Here is a 23,049-nt window from a genome sequence, read left to right as displayed (position 1 = left end):
CCTGGCCCAATTCTCTGTTCCTTCTTTTGGAAAATTAAAAAAAAAAAAACGAGAGGGGAGGATTTCCAGCCCCCCGCTCCCTCCCCTTTTAGTCGCCTTCTACGACACGCAGGGAATACGTGGGAAGTATTCTTTCTCCCCTATCCCCATGCTACTTTAATGGTTTCCAGGCTCCAGCGAGAAGTGCTCGCACCACGATCGGGAAGACACCTCTAACGAGGTTATATTATCGTTAATATGCGGAATGGAGTACAATCTCATCGAGCAACTTCTAGTTCCGAAAGAATCCATCATTTCCTAGCTCCTGCATATAGTATAGCTTTGAAATTCCAGTAGCGCCATAAAAGGCAAAAAACTTTGATAACAGGTGTTCTGAGGGGAATGTAATATAATAGAATTGTAATGCTCTCGCAGATTTATTTTGAAATTACGTGATATAAATCACGCGTTACATAGTTTAAAGCAAAGTCAGTGTGATGTATCATGTAAATAGAAATCATTAACGAAAAAAAATGGACAAATGCAATGGTGTTTATACCCTCGTTACGCACTGTTGACGCCCGTGTTGTCATGGTTGACACTCGGTGTTCGAATGTCATTCCCCATGATAAAAAATTTTTTGTGTGGTCTTTGAGCTTAATCATTTCTAGATAATTAAAGATATCATCATGTTAGTATATGATTTTTAAACAAAAATTAATGTGTAGATAATAATACTGGTTCATAATTTATGATTTAACGCACATCAAACGCGTGCTAATGAAGACTTCAAGAGAATCGAACTTTGTCCAAAGACATGGCTACGGAAATGAGCGGAAGCTTCGGATATTCATATTCTCTGAGTGCGTGGGATGGTGAAATTCGTGATGTCGTGTCGGTGCTGATATACATAAAAGACAAGCAAAATGAGATAGAGGTGTTGATGTGTGAAAACCAGGGTGTTTTGTGTCTTCCAAGGAAGGAGGTGACGGCAGATGACACCTGCCAAGGGTCCAGTGGCCTGGGGACCCTGGCCGACCCTAGTGGACATGTAGCTGGTCCTGAGGCCACGCCAACGTCCTCACAGGCTCTCTTATGGGTGAGCTTTACAGTGACTCCAGGTAAAGTTGTAGTTCGGTGCCGCCAACTTAAGTGTCAAATGGAACAAGTCTTGTTGAATGTCTTGGGTTACAGTTGGGATGTGTACTGTAAACCGAGATGATGTATAGCATCATTTAGTGATGTTAGGGTAACAATTCCCAACGCGGGCAAGGGATTGGAGCTGAGGGAAGTGTAAGGGTTAAATCAAAGAAAATGGAAACATGCACCCAGAAAGGTTACAAATTGGCAATTATGCCGACATCTTATATCGGCATAGTAGTCATAGAATGATAGAGCATCGTTTCGATATCATTATATTAAGTACAAATAGCTAAGGATATTCAGTGATTTCCAGTGATGTTACAGAGTTTAGAAAATGGAATGTGGTGAACATAATTTGGAGCATTATATATCATTCGCTGGTATGAATAGAAGGAAAATTCATGAATTTTATAATTACCCTAGGATCAATGTCTGTGAAAGTCTTGGTATTTATTACCCAGGACCTTTCTAAAGTCTCCTGACACCTAAGGCTGAGCTATTTCCAGTACCAGGGAAATGTAGACTCCTTTAGAGTGAAGTTCTTCGACGATTTTGTGCTCCAGTTGATACAGCCTCGCAAAGGTGACTTTTCTTTTACAGTGTAACCTTGAACAGGTGGAGTCTGGAAACACCAGAAAATTTAGGGTTGTTTAGAAATTAGTTGAAACATCTTTCAGGATTCAACAGAAGCATTAAGTTCCTTACCTAAGCTACTCAGGTAGCCACGATTTATCTTTATTTTGAAAGACATTGTAATATTATAGTCACCAATTGCAAGTTGTTGCCAGGCAGTAAGTCTCTGAATATGAACATTGATGATGGTGGCTTGTAACTGGAAAGCATGAGACTAATTTTGGAATTGGCAAAAAACATATTTGCTACCTCGCAAATGCGGGAGACAGCGACAAAGCAAAATGAAAAAAAAAAAATGAAAATAATATGAAAGTTTCACTGGGGGTAATACTTACAGTTTTCGGATACAAAAGATTAAGGTAATTATCTGCAAGGGTAGGATAGGTGATGTTTATTTAAGATATTTTGATTTATAAAAGTTGTTTCACCTATTACTGTGTTAGTTAACCCCAAATTTTCCTTGATATTCATAACTTTCACTACAGTCATCTCATTTGATATTGCTGAATAAGTTAGAATGCTCACAGTCAAACTTCACCTTTCAAATTGTAATATCTAAACATGTGGTTTTCAAAAGACTTTTCACTGAAAGCACCATAAACATGCTTATCAAATTCTGTTGCACATTCATGATTAAAGTTGTTTTAAGAAGGCATATGACAGATGTTGGTTGAATTACGAAAGGGTAAAATGGAAACCATATGAATCTAAGTGAAGTGTATGTTCATGTAAGCTCTTGATACAAGTGCAGCTGCATTAGTTTGCTTAAAAAGAATAGATATTGTAAATAATTGTATAACCTTAAGATGTTCTTAATTTTAAAGCCAGTATGATTATGCTATTAATTTTAAGCTTCAAATAACTAAACATAGAAAACATACCTAAATATATTTTGGGTAGTGGACACTTGGGCTTGATTAGATTTGCACATCTTTATTATTTGATTGAGTGGAGTATTGGACAAATTCGCCCATACCTTCTTTTGTTGTTTGTGGTCTTTACTATGTTCATGAGTGTGGAGAATCCCATGTCACACAAGTAGGATGTGGAAAACTGCAGGAGGATAACAAGGCTCGTCTTTTGCTATATAAGGGTATTCATCCTTAATCTTTATCCAAAAGGTGTTGAGCTAATTCCTTGTGATTTGATTTCAAAGTGTGATCACTGCGGATATTGACTATCTCCTCTTTCGCTTTGAGTTGCGAGTGGTATGATTTAGCGTTGGTGAAAGGATTTCTTAACCGGTCATAGCTGTCAGTTGATATATTTAGAAAATAATGCACCTTTACCGAGAAAAATGCAAAGAATTATATAGATATGATTGTTTTAAAGTTCTGTACTAGAATGATTTAGGAAAGGTTTTCAGAGGTTCTTTAGATTTTAAGAGGTGTTTCAGCTACTTTGACATCATTTTACCCCATATTTTCTTTGATGGCTCTCCACTATTGTTTATTAATTTAGGATAAAAGATGATCCCAATCTTGCTTCCCCCCAGTCTTTATTTATTCCCAGAATTGAATGATATAAAGAAATTATTTAGATTTCACAGTAGATAGGATGGCGGTACTAAACTACAACTTTACAGACTTAGAAACTTTTCTAGATATAAGTGTATTGGCTTTTTAAAAGTAGATGCTAGTGTAGTTTAAGCATGGACATTATTTATTGATATGCAGGCGATTTCATTTCACACCACAGAGATAGGCTAGGCTCTATTCAGGATGATTCTGATGGAGTTGAGGCCCATTTTTCTCCCATCCACAACAGCATCGAACAACTATTTAAACACCTAGCACAAAAATCAAGTTATTGTGACAATAATATACTCAGTCTTTTCTTTTTTTATATTTATGAACCTTCCCCAATTTGTTGGTCTATCTTTGCATGGTCATGAGCTCTGCCACTTCACCCTCACTAGTCTTCTGGTCATGAACTCTACCTCCTCACCTGCTCATTTAGACATGAACACATCCATGTCACCAGCTGACATGGTTGTGAACACTGCTGCCCTACTTCTGTGGCTGTACTGACTGCATAACAGAGGGAAGCTTGGCTAGGGTAAAGTATTAGCCTTTTCTACTAAACCTGTATCCTGTCAACCATGGTTTGTAAGCTCTTTACAGCCTAATACTGAGTGTATTAGGCTGTAAAACTTCTCCCTTCTCTTACATCTCATTTTACTTGGACTTTTACTTAGAATCATTGCAGAACTGTTCTAAAATTCAGTCATGCCTTTATAAAGGGAAAGCATGCTGATTAGTCTGTCTCAATAGCTTAATCTTTCTGGTTCTTAACCAAAAGTATTTCCAGTAGTTTCTGTAATTCAACCTTTCCTCCTCTTTTCTGATCTGATCATTCTCAAGCAGTTCAGTTGATGAAGTTGCTCTTTCCCCTCCATTATCCTTCAACGCTTCTGCGGATGATTCTAAATTTAATCTTTCCCCATCCTTTTCCACTGAACTTGTGCAATGTCTTTCAAGTATGAGTGGGTGTGGATGGTAAATCTTATGTGGTAGGAAATATGCCTCTGAGCCTAGTTTGATCCTTGCTTTCTTATTTTGTCTTTGTTCAAAAATCTAAACTTTTCCTTCTTTTGGAAGTTTGAGTTGGTAGGGTCCACCCCTTTCAATTCTCCTGTCTCCAAAGTCTTGGAAACTCTCCTCAACTCTCACTCTCTTAAGCTTTTTAGAGATTCTCATTCCCTTTCTCAGATCAACATAATGGTTTTCAAAATGTAATGTGGAGAGATGGTCTCTTCAATGTGACTCACTTCTGGTCCTCCTCCTGGATTTTGGTTAATCTTGTTATGGCCTTTGACATCTTCAAATTATGTGACAAGGTGTGACATGAATATTTACTTTTTAAACTCCTTTGCAATTTTCTTCTCTTTCTTTTCCAAGATATTGCCTCCATTATGGTCTTTCCTTCATAAAGTCATTGATGGATTTCTTTTTACTTAATCAACATTTATCGATTAGGTAAGTATTTTGAAGACTGTTGAATGTATTAGAGAATTGGGTGGTAGATGTAGTAGGTTTGGGGCAAGATAGTCTCCAGAGACGTGTTGCTTAACTTCTTATTATGACAAATGATCTTTCTTTATCAAATCCTCTTGACGTACAACAATGGTTTTGCTCTTAATATTTTTTTTAACTTGTTTTCACAATTGACTCTGTATCCCCCCCCCTCTCTCTCTCTCATATAACATATTTTCTTCGAATTTGGACATACGTGGCATCTCTGTGTGGGGAAGCAATAACCTGGGTAAATTCAGCAGAAAAATTGGAAACAATTTCTCCATTTGTCTTTCTCCAGATTTCATGTGTTTTCTAATGTTAGATATTAGAATACTACAGTTCAACCCTTCTATAACGTTAACTTGTTAGGCATAACCATATCCTCCACTCTGTCCTGGAAACCCCATTCAATGGACATTGCAAGATCTGCTTCCCAAATACTGGGGGTGTTGTGTTGGAATTATTTTTTCATATCTACTGGGGGTCTCGTTTACCTTGGTCTGGTGTACCGCTCAGATATCTAGGGTGGCTCATCTTCCATCTCTATCCTCGCTAGAGTGTAATCAGAAGCCTTACAGGCAGGTAAGGTGTAGTTGAGTGAAGCAAATATTGTACACAAGCTGCTCTCCTGCCAAAACTGGTCCAATCAGAAACATACTACACCAGTTCAGAGGAAAGTATGCAACTTATTAGTTTATCCCCTTACTTATGAATAATATATGTGCATTCTGTAAGGAAAAGACTTTTTTCTTTCTTTTATATTTTATTGCTCAGGAGAGAGTCCCATGGGATCAATTCCCTAACATTAAGTGAAAAATAGTAGGAGGGAATTTATTGATAGACATTAATTGTGAAAATCATTGAAGTGCTTGAGATTTAGAGAGGATTTTTCCCTTGACATGCTGTTCTGCACATGTAGACAAGAGCTTATCAGACATGCACAGAATAGGGAGAATCAGATGATATTAGAATGGTAATTTTCTTACAAGTTATATCATTTAATTAATTTCCTTGTATTTCAGCCAAAAGATGTAAGCTACTCTCATGTAGCTAGTAGCCTGGCATTAAATCTTACTGGTGGAAGTTCTTCGCAGTTTTCTACTCCTCAACTTGTGCTGCTTACACGCATTTATGTTCCATCTTTACACAAGCATTACCACCACTGTGTTTTTGCTGTGAACGTTGTGGAAAACCAGTGGAAACTAGTAAGTTATAATTCTATGGGTGAAGTTCTACAGTGATGTGCTGTGAATTATAGCAAATGTATATTTCTCTCAACTAAAACATCTTTCCCATTATGCAATAGTATTGCTCTTAACAAATTTTGTTTTAACATAGCTATCCCCGCTCGTCTTTGCAGTCATGTTAAAACCCTTTATCCTTTCTTTTATGTCAGGCCAGGCCTTTGATGAAAATAGGATAAGAATTGATATGATTATATTGATATAATCTTATAGTCACTGAGGTAAACAAAAGCTTTCATTTCATGGAGGGACAGGTCTTAGTTGTTGGAAAAGATATATGAAGTTAGACTTCCAAAGTTTAATGGTAGAAGGAAAGGAAAAGATATCTCAGCGACTTGCCCATGTGTTGCCAGTGGCCATATGATAAGTACACATTGCAGTTGGCTGCTAAGTGCTGTGAGAAAGCTTATGACTTGGGGACACAAGCAACTGTATTGAAAATTGGAGTGAGTGATGATGATTGCTGGTTTGTTAGTGCTACCTCACCCCCACATCATGACATCATCACCTTGAGCAGATTGTTGTCCATTTATTGTTTCCAGTTAGGGAGAATCTACAGAGCCTATAAGTATTATGGTTGGTTGTGGAGGGTAAATCCTCATGAGTACAATTTTTTTTTGTAAAACAACTTTAACCCTTTGGTGAGGCAAATGCAGTGATTTTTCATTCACGGTAAAGACAAAGTTTCTGAATATTAGAAAAAACAAGCTTAAGTCTGTTTTTATGATTAGCTAAGCTTAGTTTTTCATTAGAATGACAGACAAGTAGTCTGCTGAGTTATTGTTATAGATGCTATGTGCTCTTTTGCTGCACCACTGGTACTCTATTAGTATTTTCAGGCATACCAAGCGAGTTGTCTGGTAGTTTTGGAAGTATTTTTTCACAGATAAAGGTGATTCCAAAGGACTTTACATTAGAAGCGTATTATCTTGTAAAGTGACACAGCATCAGAAATTATTATCTAACATGAGGGTGCATCCTTGACATTTCTTATACTTTACAGTATGCGGGATACAAAATATACTTCCTAATATATGCACTATTGACTTTGGTATTTTGAAAAACTTATCATTGACTCGCTGATTATATGCAGAAAATATGTATTATCCTAGCTAGAACATGATAATGATCAGTGAGAAGGTTTTCATTGCAGGTGAAATAATTGATAAAACATATAAAGTGGCAGCTTACCTCACACATAGACCTTCCTCCTGCACTCTTTAGCACATTACTGAACATCTATAAAACTTCTCTGCATTATCTGAGTGAACATAGGTGTTGAAGTACACTTATGAATTCATTTTCTTTTTCATCGTTATATGAAACTCTATGGAATTTTAAGGTTGAAAACATTTTTTTAACAACTCGGAAACCTTAATATCGCAGGGTTGGAAAGGAAGCCTTAGTCAGGAGGTGAGGGGTTGATGATATTCTGAGTACTATTTCAATTCCTAAGTCCTTTTACATAATTGCTGTAACTTGTTTTCAGCAAGATACCATCTATTTCTAGGCCTCCTTTCCCTATGATGTGGAGATGTTGATATCACTTGAGAAATCATCTATGTGTGCACTGAAAAGTATAAAGCACTTTAATGCAGTGTAGAAGTCCACAGTTTGCTTCTGACACACTTGTTATGGATAGAGGATGATATCAGGACTGGAACCAGTGATGAGAGAATAATGGTGATGCTGAAATGATGATAATGATAGATTGTTAAAATTGTTGCAGCATAGGCATGTTCTTGGTGCTTTGAGGTACATTGTGAGTAGATGTAACAGAATTTAGGAAGGCATAGTTCACCATCCTGATGAATAAGGATGAAGTAAAGGCTTGCCAAAACAGACTGATAACTTCTTGAGATTTTATGTAGGATAAGGAGGATGGATAGAGTAGGAAATGATGTTATATCAAGACAAATTGAAAATGAGTGGTTCAGGAAGTGAACAATGTCTTCAGATGTCATAGGCTTGTGGAAAAGGTAGAGTTGGTGTCTATAATGAAGAGGATGTTATGTGATGAAAAGAAGAGAAATGATGAAACTAGTATTTAGGTTGAAGAATTTAAGACAGTTATTATTGAGGGAAGGGGATGTTAACATGAAGGAGTAGGAGTTATTCAAGGATTACTGTACCTGGTGTTGAGCATTGGTGTATTAGATGTAGATTGGTGTTGAAAAGAATACAAGACGAATAAGTATGGACCAAGGAGAAAGTAGAGGGGGAAGCAGGAAGATACAAAAAGTAATGCAAAGGAGAAACTATAAAAGATAATTGGAAATTTCTGCAGGATGTTTTGGAGTTTGAGAAAAATGCAACAGTTGCCAAGTTGAGCTTGTGTAAGTATGACCATGAGAAAGGGCAGTCACCTACTTCTACTAAAGTAGCAATGGCCTCCATGAGTAACGAAGAATAGTTGATTAGTTTATCAGATATATATATTTTAGACTTCAATGATTTTAGGAAAAATGAAAGTGTGCAAATCAGTGTGCAAATCAGTACAGTTATAGGAAAAATCTTTGGTAGTAAATTAGAGTAAGAGCAAATCAAATATTAAAGTAGCTTTCTTACGAGTTGGATTGATGTTAAGTGAGAATTATGATGCATTATTTTGCATATTTTTTCCAGCTCAGTAACAGAGATGGGCAGAAAAGGCTTACATTTAATGAACTGAGAAGCACTCCTTACATCCAGTTGGAGAGACGAGACATAATTGTAGTTGCAGAACATGTAAAGAAACAGTTTACAGGTAAGTAAAGAATACACCCACTAGGTTTACTGAAATTTATGATGTGTTACCAGTAAGGTTAATATGCCTTTTTGTACTTGAATGTTGTCTCCATCAATTAATCCTTTATTGGGCAGGTATCACTCAAGGCATACTCAAATCACATTACTTTTATTGGTGAGGTTGAATAGTATGTCCTGCTAAAGGGTTAATTCATGTGAGTGAAAAAGAAAATATATTTTTTCATTTATTTTTAACCTTTCAGACATTTAACCTTCTTGAAATATATACTATAGATTTACTGTTTAAAATATCTAGGAACTTTTCTACACATTACCTCGTACTTGAAAATGGACATTTAGCTGTAAGTTTATAATTCACTTTGAGACATGAATACATGGATCTGTGAAAATTAATTTTTTGCCATCATAAGTCTTTCTATGGTGTGGAGTTAGTTTTCTTTTTTCTCCTTTGATTCCTTCAGCATTTTGTGGTAAGGGAGACTGGTTCTCTTTAGGGCTAGCAGTCCCATGAAATAACTAGTATCATGGATCTCTTGGGGTTAGGGGCCTCCAACCTTCTCATTTGGTTCAGGTTTATGCCTCACACCCCCTGCAAACCAATCAGACTGCAGTTGTAGCATTAGCTTATCCCAGAATTCCCCCTCCAGTTAGCATTCATCTCCTAGTGATGACTTCATTATCCCATTAGCTATCTTGTAATTCTTCAGGTCTCCAAGCACATTCAACATATCAGGCATTTTTGTCTTTTCAGACTGTGTTTGGGATTATATGTCAGTGTTATATCATAGGGCAAGGGGCATATATGTGTTGAGTGATTTTTTCTTTTTAGAATACCTGGAAACTCCCTTTAGATTTACAAGGTTGTTCATGTGGTCAACTGGTCCTTGTCATTAAGCTCAGAGCCCCAACTGTTTCCCAAGATAACTGAAAGACTTGATTGTTTCTAATGATAAGTATTCTTTATTTCCTCTAAGGTGGAATGACAATCACTCCCACTTAACAATACACCATCCATTCTAGACATCACAAACAACACACACATGACATTCACCCTCCACAACAGTAACATTAACATGAAAGCAGCACACAAACTAAATGCCTTCAGAACACTATCATGCCATCTCTTTCTACATCAGCATCACCATCTGAATAAGTAAAAAGCACATACCAAAAGACATACACAAGGTATCACCCAGATACCTTCAAAAAAGTAGCAATACTCATAATACTCAGAAACCAGCTCAGACAAAACCATATACCACATGCCACCAAGTATGAAAAAGAGAATCAGTCATTAGAAATCAGAGAACAAATCCAGACTCTAAACAGTATCATTATTCACCTAATCAGTGAAAGGCAGACTGCAAGCTCTAACTCCTACTTCAGCACAGTGAATCACAATACCTATAGCAACCAACTCTGGTACATGTCTAAGATGATCCACACTAACCACACCAACCTAGCCTCCGCACATAAAGCAATTCTGACCAAATCCGTTGATATCCTTTTCTCCAGAGAATGCTCAAACATATTCATGAAACATTACTAAACAACAACCCAACCAGCCACACTCCTGAACAGGAAAGCCATGAAAAAACTACAGAAAATTCATTCAGAAAAAATTTCCTTGTCCATCCTTGACTCCCAACCCAAACCTTTAAGAACCCTCCTACATCAGGTCTTTTCAACATCAGACTTACGCATAAAACATTTTGGGTCATTTTCAGTCAAAGCACTTGCAGATATCTTCACTCCCTCTTGGCTATACATCAAATCCTTAACGGCTAGAAACTTTCTAACTGAACACCAACCCTGAAACCATTCAAACCGCCCAACTACCACTCTTCTTACTGCCCTATATCACATCTCTCCTTGCTATCTAAATTCTGAAAAATATGATCCACACAGAATCAAGCAAAGATCCCACTCACTTACACACCATGGCTTTCATCACAACCATTCCACAACCATGCTATATACAGACCTTACACAGTATATCTTAGTTGGATTCATTCAACAACAAGCCCTTTCCCATACAGTATTAATGACAATAGACATCACCAAGGTATTTGATATTGATCCCTGGCACATCATAACACAAAAGATACTTAACACCACCCACCCCATCAGTAACAAAATGCTGGCCAACATCATCTGTCTGCCAAGCAGTAGTTGCATACAGAAGCATCACCTCTAAAACCCTTTCATATGCAGGTGACCTAACATTAACATTACGGCAGTCCCACTATAAAAGAAGTGACATTCATACAACACTACATTACATTGTTGAAACAATGGCTAACCCAAACAGAATGTTAACCCCAGAGAGGCATGAATCCAACCTTTATCATCTCATCACCTTGAATGGCTAGTCACTCCCACTTAACAAAATGACACAAACATGACATTCACTCCCTTCTCCACAAACATCAACACGAGCAACAAACAAGGGAAATGTACTCAGAACGCTAATTGGTACCAAATTTGGGCAAGAAAAACAATCCCCAAAAAAACAATTTCATTCACTGCACCCTGAATTGCACCTAGCATGACTGGTCATCCACTGTCAACAGGAAATATAACAAAGCTACAACCACACAAAACAGAGCATTCAAAACAAGAGATGGTTGCCTAGCAACAACAAACTTTCAGGACTTACACAGTGAAATAAAGATCCTTACAGTACAGTCCTGGCTTGCATTAACAGGGAAGGTATACCTACTGGGGCATCATCTCCCTAAGGTGAAAAAACATATTTGATTTTGTTAAATGGTTGGTTATGACCCATGGTCTAGCATGGTTGTAATATATTCTTACAGAAAATTTTTATTTTAGGTAAGGGCTTTTGTGTAGGAGCCATTGTGAGAGAGATTGGTCCTCATCAAGTATGGCGACAGGTAGATGTAAATCAGAGAACACCAGATGATGCATTACTTAGATCACCAGGGTACCGTGAGCAAGGTAAGCTTTAGGGAGATTGCACCGGATCCTTTTAAGTTCAAGGCAAAATATGCGCTCTAATGCTTTTGTTTAAATCTTAAATGTCATTTCAGAAGAAAGATATCATAGTGAGTACTCTTTACAGGAATCTGTTGCATTTTTACTGATTTGTATGGGAAGTACACATGAAGGTTTTCCTTATTTAAGACAGAATATTACATCCAAACCCCATATTCGGTATTCAACTTTAGATCATGTTCTGTTAGTATCTCTGTCAAAAATTTCTCACCTATGAACAGATCTCAATGTGCCTCTGAAAGAATACTGGCTTTATGTGGGATTAAAACACCATTTTACCCTGAGAATAAGATGTATACAAGAGAATTTGCCAATAAAACATGTAAGGCTGTTCGATGGCTCTTCAAAGGTACTTAAAACTGCACAGCAACCTACTGAAACCCATTTAAGAAAACAGGCTGAACAAATTCTTTCTAAAAGTAAATATTGTCTTAAAGAATTCATATGGGGAGAAGAGACAAGAAAATTTCCTTTCAAAAGTGGCAGTAACCCCATCTTCCTCCCTTACCATCTGTTAGGGATGGTCGTAAGACAGAGGAAGTGAGGGAGAGAGAAAGACGAATAGTGTACCAGGTATTAGAGAGAAAGAGGGGATATTGAATGTTGCCTAAACAGTGGAATATACAGTGAAATAAGGGGTGATGGTATTTGAAGGGAAAAAGTAGAGTGGAGAAGTGCCAAAGGAATGTATGCTGTAAACAAGAAGAAACAAAAAGATTTTCTTGGTAAAATAGCAAAGATATCTCATAAATGATCCACATGGGAGGAAATATTTAGATAAATTACAGATCAGTCTGAAATGGTGAGGGAACACCATCTGTAAAGGCCCCACAGCTGCCTGGGGATAAAAATTGACAAACATAGAAGATGAATGGAGGCTGATAAAGGAAGGAGTGAAAGAAAGGAAGATAGTTGACTCACTATAGAAAAAATAAGGGAGGAGAGAGATAAAGGGGGAGAAAAATGACATCAAACATACTAGAAGATTGCAGCTATGTAGGTTGTTGCTGTACAAAAGTTGATGTACAAAAGAAAGGAGGGGAAAAAATATATAGGAAAAGAATATTAGGAACTATTTCATATGCAAGACTATGAGACTATGAAAGTTACAAGGAAAGGAAGAGATATATGTATACAGATAGTGCACAAGTTTTAAAGCAGGTCTGTAACAACATAGTTTGTTGATGTATGAAAGTTAAGTACAACCACCCACTTTAAAGGACTGAAATAAGGTATACATAGGAAAAATATATAGGTAAGTAGAGGGTGAGTCTGATAACAGACCTTTAATGATATAGCTTGTTGATGTACAAAGGTTAAGCACAAGCAGAAGTTGAGTTAACCTGACCAAATAAAAAAACATTGATGAAGAGCAAAGAGAGGAGTGTAAATGATTGGATAAATAAATGGGAACAAGGAATTGCATACATAAACTGTAGCATGATCAAACCAATCAGAAGTGCTTTACAGGCAGCTGGTATGTAATTCCCTGTTTTTGTTCTACAGGGAGGGAGTCTTAAACTTGTGGGGCCTCCATCTTTTGAACATTCTACACCCCTGTAGCTCCTTGAACTGATGTATGCTACCTGCATGAACCATGTCCTCATTCATTATAATCCATTCATCCACTACTTCTGTACTACAAAAATACTTCTTTATATTTTCTTCAACAACTCTCTTGCCAAATTTCATACTCTGTGCTCTTGCTGCTCTATCCCACGTCTCTTGAGGAACTGCTTTATGTCTATGTCATCAGTCTGTTTTAAAAACTTTGAAAGATTGTAAGAAGGTCATTCGTCACTCTTCTCAGTTCCATGGTGGGCATAATTAAAACCTTATGCTCTTTTGATTGTGGTACCATTTTTGTTGTTTTCCTATAAACCTTCTGTATTAGCTCTTTGTACTTCTTTAGGTGCAGTGACCAAATTTGAGGAGCATGTTCTAATTTTGACATTATATAATAAATGAACAGATATTTTCAGTTGCCTCATTACTCATCCTTGCATTTATATTCCCCTGCTCCAAGATTTGGTTCTAGGAATCAGAATTTCCAAAGCACTTACTCAGCTCCTCCCAAAATGCATCTCTTTCTCCATCATTTATCTGATTATATGGAGCATAGGTACTAACAGTCACTTACCTTATAATCCACATCAACCTTGAATTCCCTGCACTTTTTAAGAGTCCCACAGCTATTTCGTCATCAGAAACACCATGTTTTTCTCTCAGTAACTCCTGATCTTCATCTCGTGAACATTTCTGAACCAGTGTATTCTTAACTTTCAGCCATGTCACTCAAAGCACACAACACCTTGGTTTCTATTAACAAATGTAGCACTTGTCTCTCCCATCGTCTCATCCTGGTTGCACATTGAAATACCTCAGCATGAGCCTTTGAAGAAATTTCCATGCTCAACCCCTTCCCTTGTTCCTATTTTTAGTAGAGGGGAGGGTTTCCAGCCCACTGCTCGTACTGTGTTAAGTCATTGCATGCAAAATGCAGGAGGTATCTGGGACATATTCTTTTTCCCTCACTCCAAGGAATAGGGGTAGGTGATTTTGTACCTTACCTTCCTGTCCCAGGAAGCTCTTGCAGCACTCAGGAAGCTGGCCACATTCATCATGCACAATCAGGGGTTATGGAGTGTGGTGATGTGTGTATATCTTTGTGAGGTGTGTGCAGGACAATTTAGGAGCAAATATTAAAGTCTTCAGGATGGGAATTGCATTTTGGGCATTAGGGGTCTTGTGATATGTTGAATCTTTCGTAATGATGTAGAAGTGAGTGGTGTCCAGAGTGCAGACAAGAAAGTGTAGTTCATACATTTCTGGGAGTATAGTTTCAGGTGGGTTTATGTATGGCAGTTTGTTGTTTTAAACTGGGATGGAGGGAGGGCAGTTATCTAGTGCATGTCAGATCATTACAATACATACTGTATATGTTTTGTCATTTTTGTGTTTGTTGGTGTGGGAAGAGCTGTAAATCTCGATTGTTGAGGTGCAAGGCAGGGGTAATCTTTTTATTTCTGCTTTGAGGTGAATTGTTTGTTAAAGAGTGGTTTGGATAAGCAGTCTAGTGCTGTTGCAAAGAACCAAGTGATTTTATGTGTTAATAATTTTTTTTCTGTTTCAGATATAGAGCTTCTGTATGAGGAATTCATCAGATGTAGTTACCCACATGGTACAGTTTGCTTCCTGGATATGAAACAGTTGATCTCTGATCTAGGATGGAAAGATAAAGAAAAGAATATCTTCAGGTAGGTTACTGATTTGGACACATATCTTTTTATTTGTTGTCTTTGGTATGGGATGGATCAAGTCCATACAGCCTCCCATTTCACCCACATACTTTATCAATCCATTACCAGTGTGCAACTACATATATAGCTTAGAAAGAAGAGAGAAAGATATGTGATAATATATGCATGGTAACAAATTGAAGATATAAAAGAAGATGTGTTAAACATGAAAGCCTGTTAACAGAGTCAGTACAGAGATAAGTCTTCAAGAATACCATGGTACATTCAGGAAACATATAAGAATATATGACAGCCCAGCCAGGAAGCTAGAACAGTTATTCAGTGTATTGCCATGAGAAATAAACACTTATGGAACATCTACAGAGACAGTTAAGAGATAACTAGATATATGGTTAAAGTGTGAATTATGTGTGTGTCTTTGTGTGTATATGTTTGTGGGTGCATTGGGATTTATAGGTGTGTATATGTGCGTAATTGGACGTGTATGTATATACATGTGTATGTGGGTGGGTTGGGCCATCCTTTTGTCTGTTTCCTTTCGCTACCTCGCTAACGTGGGAGACAGCGACAAAGTATAATGAATGAAATGTATAGGCATGTATATGTGCATGTGTGGACGTGTATGTATATACATGTGTATGTGGGTGGATTGTGCCATTCTTTCATCTGTTTCCTTGCGCTACCTCGCTAACGTGGGAGACAGCGACAAAGTATGATAAAAAGAAATGGTTAAATTCAGTCCCAGATGAGCCAGGACTTGATGATTATGTAATATAGGGGGCAGCTTAGAAGTTTAGTCTTCTACAACAAGCAAAATTTGCATTGAGCCCTTTGTGCTAGCCCTGCCCTCCTTGCTAAATCTCATCATAGGTACACTCTTTCTCTCTTGAAGAGCAAAAATGGGTATATTTGAAGGGATAGTAGTACTAACAATATTATATGGTTGTGAGGCATGGGCTATGGATAGGGTTGTAAGGAGCAGGGTGGATATGTTGGGGAATGAAATGTTTGAGGACAGTATGTGGTGTGAGATGCTTTGATCAGGTAAGTAAAGAAAGGGTAAGAGAGATGTTTGCCTTCTTCCAGTCCTGTCACTACCCTGCCACACAGGAAATAGCATCGCTACCCTCCCTGCTTCAACGAGGTAGCGCCAGAAAAAGATTTGGGTCCACAAACACATATCCTATTAATCTTAACTCCATTCTTTCTTCGTATACTATGCCAGTTATCTTGCCATTCATCCAAGATGGCCTTGATTAGAGAATGTTTTTGTCTGTATCATGTGAGCTACAATAGCTAAAAAGGTAATGTTTGTTATAAAGGGTTATCAGACACATGCAGTTTTTATTATGCTTGGATTATGCATTTCTTTCATACTTGTTCACCATTTCGTGTAGTAGTGAGGTAGCATTAGGAACAGATGAAGAATGGCCTCATTTGCTTGCCTTCAATTTCTAGCAGCCATGTATAATATACAATGAACCCAGTTGGGTCATGTTATGGCACATAGGATCGTATAGCTGACATAAAATGATGAAGTAAAAAGAAAGTAAAAAAGCATTAAGAAATGCAGATGTGTATGGTAATGAAATGGTAAAAATCATGCAGACAAGTCCAGGGAAGGATGCAGTTTCTATGGAAATAGGATGGCATTCAAGTGTCAGCTTTACTGGTTTTCACGTGTTTGTAAATTTGATAATTTTTCAAAAAGATTTGTCTGTACTCAGCAAAGATTACAAGAATAGTTGTTTTTGACCATCAGAATCGTGTGACTGTCAGAATCATGTAGGTGTTTAACTAATCATATCATGGTACTGTATTAGGATTTTAAGGATGGTTGTACATTAGTTAACCTTCATGTGTACTGTGGCATTGATAACCATCATACATAATGTGAATACCATGAATTGAAGATTAGAGGGAAGAAATAGAGATTGATTTTAAATGCAGTTGTATTTTCATGGTATCTGCTTCCATTCCTTAACTTGTTGTTGGGCCTTTTTCCATTTTATAACCAGGTTTATTAGAAAATGAATTTTTTATTGTATAACTGTATGAAAGACTAGTCTAGTTGCTTTTAATGAAGAGACACAGCTTGTGTCACTAAGTAGTGCTGAAACTTGTCATTTTTTATATTATTATTTTATGGAAATTTATGCTAGAGTTATTATTGGTATATAATTAGAGGATCTGGACTCAGTCCAGATATATAATGAGGACAGCTTTTCCGCCAGGACATTGGATCGACATAGAGGAGGAGAACTAGGCCCAAAGGAATTTATTCTTGGCCTTGCTGCCATGGATCCAATGACAAGTCATGGGAAAGGACCTGCTGAAATTAGATGTCGTTACATATTTAAGTGAGTGTTTATTGAGTTGGTTTTACTTATTTTTACAAAGTATAATGGATTCACAAACACATGTTGTAAAATATACATGCTACAGACACAGGGTATGCAAAAGTATGATTGATTTATTTCTAGTAAAATGGACTATAAAAGTTAGCGTGTATGAATTGCAGTTTAGAAGGTTGGGAGGGGGTTTGTCAGATCATATAGCAGTAATATGTGAGTTAGTACTTAGTTGTAGATGATATAGGAGAAGAGGTACAAAATGATGTGGAAATGTTGAGGAATGACAGGGGAAGATATACCATCCAAGATAGATTAGAAGAAAATCTGAAATGATCTGAGACTGTTCAGGGTGAGATGGAGGTGATACAGAGGCCGTTTATCTTACACTGAACATTTGCTCCTCATTCATTATGCACAAACCCTGCAGAGACATGCACATGTCACTACTGTTTTTGATAGATGGTCTATTAGGTAAATGTAATAATTTTTTCAATTAATGCTGGATCTCCAGGAAGGTAAGTTAAGTTTTATATAGGTGTTGGCTGATCTTGCCTGCAAGTGCCAAATTACAAAGTAAGAAGGCACCATTGATGAGGCTTTAACATATTCAGTAGATGGAAAGGGTAAAGCATCATTGATGATCTTTTCACTCCGTAAAACCCACTTTACCACATGAACTTTAACCTCAGAGCTGTGAAAGCAACATAGAATGGGTTTTAGGATTACGTAATGATTATGATTTTTTCCCATGCATGTTTGCTTGTTTCCCTTGCAAGCGAAGTAGCATCAAAAACAGATGAATGAAACTTATAGGAAAAATCTTATATTACCCCTTCCTCAGTTACTTCTTTTGGAAATTGATACAGGAGGGTAGGATTTCCAACTCCCTGTTTCTGCCCCTTTTAGCTGCATTCTGTGATGGGCAGGAAATATGTGGGAAGAATTCTTTCTGCCCTATCACTAGGGATAGATAATGATAACAATGATGATGATATGGAGATATAATCCTTGGGGTTAGGGGAGATAGAATACTTCCCACGTATTCCATATGCGTCGTAGAACACGACTAAAAGGTGTGGGAGCAGGGGCTGGAAATCCTTCCCTCCTGTTTTAATTCCCGAAAGAAGGAGAAGAGAAGGAGGCCAAGTGAGAATTTTCCCTCATAGGCTGTCATCTGTTTTTAACGCTACCACACTAAAGTGGGAAATGGCAAATATGTATGAAAAAAGTGATAATGTATCCCTGGGGTAGGGGAGAAAGAATTCTACATTGTTATTCCCTGCACATCATAGAAGGCAACTGAAGGGCAAGGGGTTGGAAACTCCCCTTCTTTTATTTCAATTTTTGAAAGATGGATTAGAAAAAGGAGCCAAGCCAAGAGTGCTCATCTTTCTCAAAGGCTTAGGCTGGGGATTCTAAATGTATGTGGATGTAACCAAGATGAGAAGAGAGGAGAGACAGGTAGTATGCTTCAGGAAAGAAACCTGGATGTTCTAGCTCTGAGTGAAAGGTGAAGGGTAAAGGGGAAGAATGGTTTGGAAATGTCTCAGGAGTAAAGTTAGGAGTTGGTGAGAGAACAAGAGCTAGAGAATATGTAACATGACTTTTGAATCAGGAGTTGTGGAAGTATGTGAAAGAGTTTAATGAAGTTAAGGCTTTGGCATGAGATGGATAATATTAGTGCTTATGCACCTGGCCATGAGAAGAAAGATCATGAGAGGCAAGAGTTTTGAGAGCATCTGAATGATTGTGTCAGCAGTGTTTGATATAAGAGACAAAATATTAATGATGGGTGATTTGAGTGTGAAGATGAGTAATGTTGTAGTTGAGGGTATAATTGGGAGGCACAGGGTATTCAGCATATTGAATGGAAACGATGAACAGCTTGTAGCTTTGTGTGTTGAAAAATGACTGGTGATTGGGAATATCTGATTTAGAAACAGAGACATACTCAAGTATACACAAGTATGTGAGTTGGAGAGATGGTTAGTGGGAATTGTTAGATTTCATGTTGATTGATACACATGTAAAAGAGAGACTTTTGGATGTAAATCTGCTGAGGTGGGAGCAGCTGGTGTGGTGTTTGATCACTATCTTGTGAAGGCGAGAGTGAAGATTTGTACAGGTGTTCAGAAAAGAGGAAACTGTCAGTAAGAAGGGAGTAGTGAGAGTAAGTTAGCTTGGAAAGATATGTGGAGAAATGCCAAGAGAGATAGTGTAGAGTAGCAGAAGGTGAGTAAATAAAGGAAGGGGAGTGGTTGTAGAATGGCAGGTGTTTATAGAAGCAGTGCTGGCATGTGAGAGAGATGCATGTAGCATGTGAAATTTGGGACATGGGCAGATTAGAATGTATATTGAGTGGTGGAATGAGAAAGTGAAGTTCTTATTGAAAGAGAAAAGAGAGGCATTTGGCCAGTACTTGCAAGGAAGGAGTGCAGAGGATTGTGGTATGTATAAGAGAAAGTGGCGGGAAGTCAAGAGGAAGGAGCAGGGGTTGAATAAGAGGGCAAATAAGAGTTGGGATGAGTGACTATCAGTAAACTTTAGGAAAAATAAGAGAATGTTTTGGAGGGAGGTTAAGAATGTTCAAAAAACAAGAGAACAGCTAGGAACATTGGTGAAGTAGGCAAAAGGTAGTGGTGAAGTGAGTAATTCAAAGGACTGTTAAATGATTGATGATAGGGTGGCAGATGTAGGGTGTTTGGGTCAGGATGGTATGTGAAGTAGGAGAGTCATTCTGAGAATTGACAGAATGCTTGTATAGTGCCATTGTATAATGGTAAGAGGGATAAAGGTAAATGTTCAAACTGAGGAATGTAGCTGTTGAATTTACCTGGTCAGACAAATGGGAGGGTGTTGATTAAGAGGGTGATGACATGTACAGAGCATCAGATTAGGGAGAAGCGATGTGTTTCAGAAATGGTAGAGGATGTGTGGATCAGGTGTTTGCTGAAAAGAATATGTTTGTGAAATACGTAGAGAAACAGATGGCTGTGTGTGTGGTATTTATAGGACTGGAGCAAGCTTATGATTGGGTTAATAGAGATGCCTAGTGGAAGCTCATAAGAATATATGTTGTGAGATAAAAACTGCCAGAAGCAGTAAGACTTTTTATCGTGGGTGTAAGGCATGTGTATGAATAGGAAGAGAGGAGAGTAAATGGTATCCAAGTGAAGGTTTGGTATGTGACAAGGGTGTGTAATGTCACCATGGTTATTTAATTTGTTTATGGATGGGGTGATGAGGGAGGTAAATGTGCAAGTCTTGGAGAGAGGGGTGAGCGTGCAGTCTGCTGGGGAAGTGATTCAGTTGTGTTATGATACAGCACTGGTGGCAGATTTGAGTGAGAAACTGCAGAAGTTAAAGAGAGCTGAAGAAGGGGTGCTGAAATGTTTAGGCAGTCTCACCCACTCCTGCAGCTTTGCAACACTTTATCTTAGGTAAAACTTTTCACCAAACCACATGGCTGAAATCTTTCACTCTGCATGCTGCCGTGTCTAAGACACATCACATTCACCTCCCTGTCATCTTACACATTTAGCAATTGCATATACTTGGTAAGATGTGTGAAAGAGTGGTGATGTAGAGGGTAGTGGGATGCTTAGAACTTCTGGCTGGGGAGGAACAATGTAGGTTGAGGAGAGATAGAAGATGTATTGACTAAGTGTTTACTTCGAAGAATTTGTGTGAGAACTGTTTGGAGAAAGCGATTGAATTTTTTGTTGAGTTTATGGATCAGGAGACATCTTATTGTAGCCTGTTGTCCCCTGTATCCCACATTGCTTCAGTTCACTCACTTCCTTGCCTGCCTCACACCTTTGCTCATGTTCAGTCCCCAAGCCTTCAAAGCATTTTTCCCTCCATCTTCGACCTCCTCCCTTGGTTCTCTCTTTTCTTGTTAGTTATAGATTGATGAAGTGTAAATGTGAAAATTGCTGATTTAGTTAAAAGTTTGATGAGATGAATGTTGGAAATATTATCATTTTCCATCTTTTAGGTATTATGACAAGAATGAAGATGATAATATGGAGTTCCATGAAGTGAAAGAGATGATTCAAGACATTGCCCAGGTACAAGGACAGGAAACAACTGAGGAGGTGCTCAAGGAAAAGACTGAAAAAGCCCTAGAGTAAGCACATATTTATCAAATACTGATTATATCTGTTTTTGTACTCATCTAGTCAGCAGAATTCCACTCCTTGGTTGGATGTTTTATAAAGAATTTTCAAAAAGCCTAACATTCTTTACATAGTCCATGTGAATGCTTCTTTCACAAAGAAAGTCCTGTATTCTGTACCACCAATTTCATGTGGTGTGCTCCTGTCATCGAACCACTTATAACTGTTTCTTAGTTTTTTTTTTGGTTTTGTTTTGTTTTGTTTCCTTGCTGCTCCAATTCCTCTCCTCTTATGATATACCAGCTTTCCTTTTAGACACTGAATCTCAGTCATACTTTACACAGTACTAGTCCTCCAGTGTGCGGATTCCACATTCTTCCCTTAGGAAATACCTTTCAGTCACTTTCATCATTCTAGATAAAAGATTTTTGTTGGCCCTATATTCACTCTTGAATTAAGGGTGGACTGTACCTCATACACATTCACACCAATGTTTGCCTTTCTCTTCTGTCTGATGTTTCACTTATTACTGATTTTTTTTTATTCTATTTTGAAGGACTTCTTATATACAGTAATTTCTCCATAAGCCAGACTCTGAATTTTGAACTTAAAGTAATGTGGACTTTTTGGAAGACCTTCCTGATGTTAGGGTTTCAAAAAGTGTTAGCAACTTCCCCATTTCACAGGAAATGATACATACCACTGCTTTTGTCATGGAAAAATAGTGTGCTTAGACAGCAGTTTGCATTATAATGCTGTCTCATATCTGTTTATTGGCATGTTGCAAACAAATGTACATGTTATGTAGTGATTGAACATCCCCACCCTTTCTTTCTGGGGATGTACACATGTAAAGGTGTCACCAATTCCAGGGAAATTGTTGTTGGCAGTGAGTTACTCATTTCAGTCTTGAATCTGATCCTTCCAAGAGAGGCTGACCTTCTACTGAGATGGATGAACCTAATAGAGATTTAGAAGTGTCTAACCAGATGGTTAAAGCAGATAACATATAAGATGAGAAAGAGGGTCAGGGAGAACATGCAGTATACCTCAACTGCAGCTGGAAATGGTGGTAAAGTTATCTGTGGTGCTTATGTGGTTGGTGAAGTTACCATGTTCTGCTCCGATATGTACATACTACAGATATCAAAAAACTGTGTCTTGAAGTGAAAGAGGATCTTGGATTATGGACTTCCTTAAGAAACAGAGGTACCTAGTGCTTTGACAAAGGTTCACTGGGGAGACAGATATCATGGTCATAAAGGGACCCAGATTTGGTATCAGTAACCATGCATCTATGGCGCTCTACCAAGGAGAAATATGTTAAACTTAAGTTGCTTGAGGATTGGATGAATACAAAGATGATTATCAAAAACTTTCCCACTTACCCCACAGCTGTATAGATAAAAGTATATAACTGACTCTTAGTTCACTACAGTGACATTTATGATACTCTGTTACAAGAAAAGAGAATAGACACTTTTCGAAGACTTTGCTAAAGCATCTGACAAATCAATTATAGACTTTGAATTAGA

General features: G+C 37.7%; 1 protein-coding gene across 2 annotated transcripts in view; it reads left to right on the top strand.

Annotated features, from left to right (window-relative positions):
* Positions 1–769: 769 nt before the first annotated feature.
* Positions 770–23,049, top strand: part of LOC139753314 (uncharacterized) — a 57,337-nt gene continuing 35,057 nt past the window's right edge. Inside the window, exons 1-7 of one of the 2 annotated variants that reach the window (XM_071669626.1) lie at positions 770–1,078; positions 5,795–5,977; positions 8,642–8,762; positions 11,600–11,725; positions 14,916–15,039; positions 17,265–17,402; positions 21,394–21,525. In XM_071669626.1, coding sequence (XP_071525727.1) covers positions 797–1,078; positions 5,795–5,977; positions 8,642–8,762; positions 11,600–11,725; positions 14,916–15,039; positions 17,265–17,402; positions 21,394–21,525 — 1,106 coding nt within the window. In that variant the 5' untranslated portion in view covers positions 770–796. The remainder of the gene's footprint in view (positions 1,079–5,794; positions 5,978–8,641; positions 8,763–11,599; positions 11,726–14,915; positions 15,040–17,264; positions 17,403–21,393; positions 21,526–23,049) is intronic. The other variant, XM_071669627.1, reaches the window with a different exon arrangement.

The sequence above is a fragment of the Panulirus ornatus genome, chromosome 14 (genome assembly GCF_036320965.1).
Source record: "Panulirus ornatus isolate Po-2019 chromosome 14, ASM3632096v1, whole genome shotgun sequence".
NCBI lineage: Eukaryota > Metazoa > Arthropoda > Malacostraca > Decapoda > Palinuridae > Panulirus > Panulirus ornatus.
This window is presented reverse-complemented; position numbering and strand designations above follow the sequence as displayed.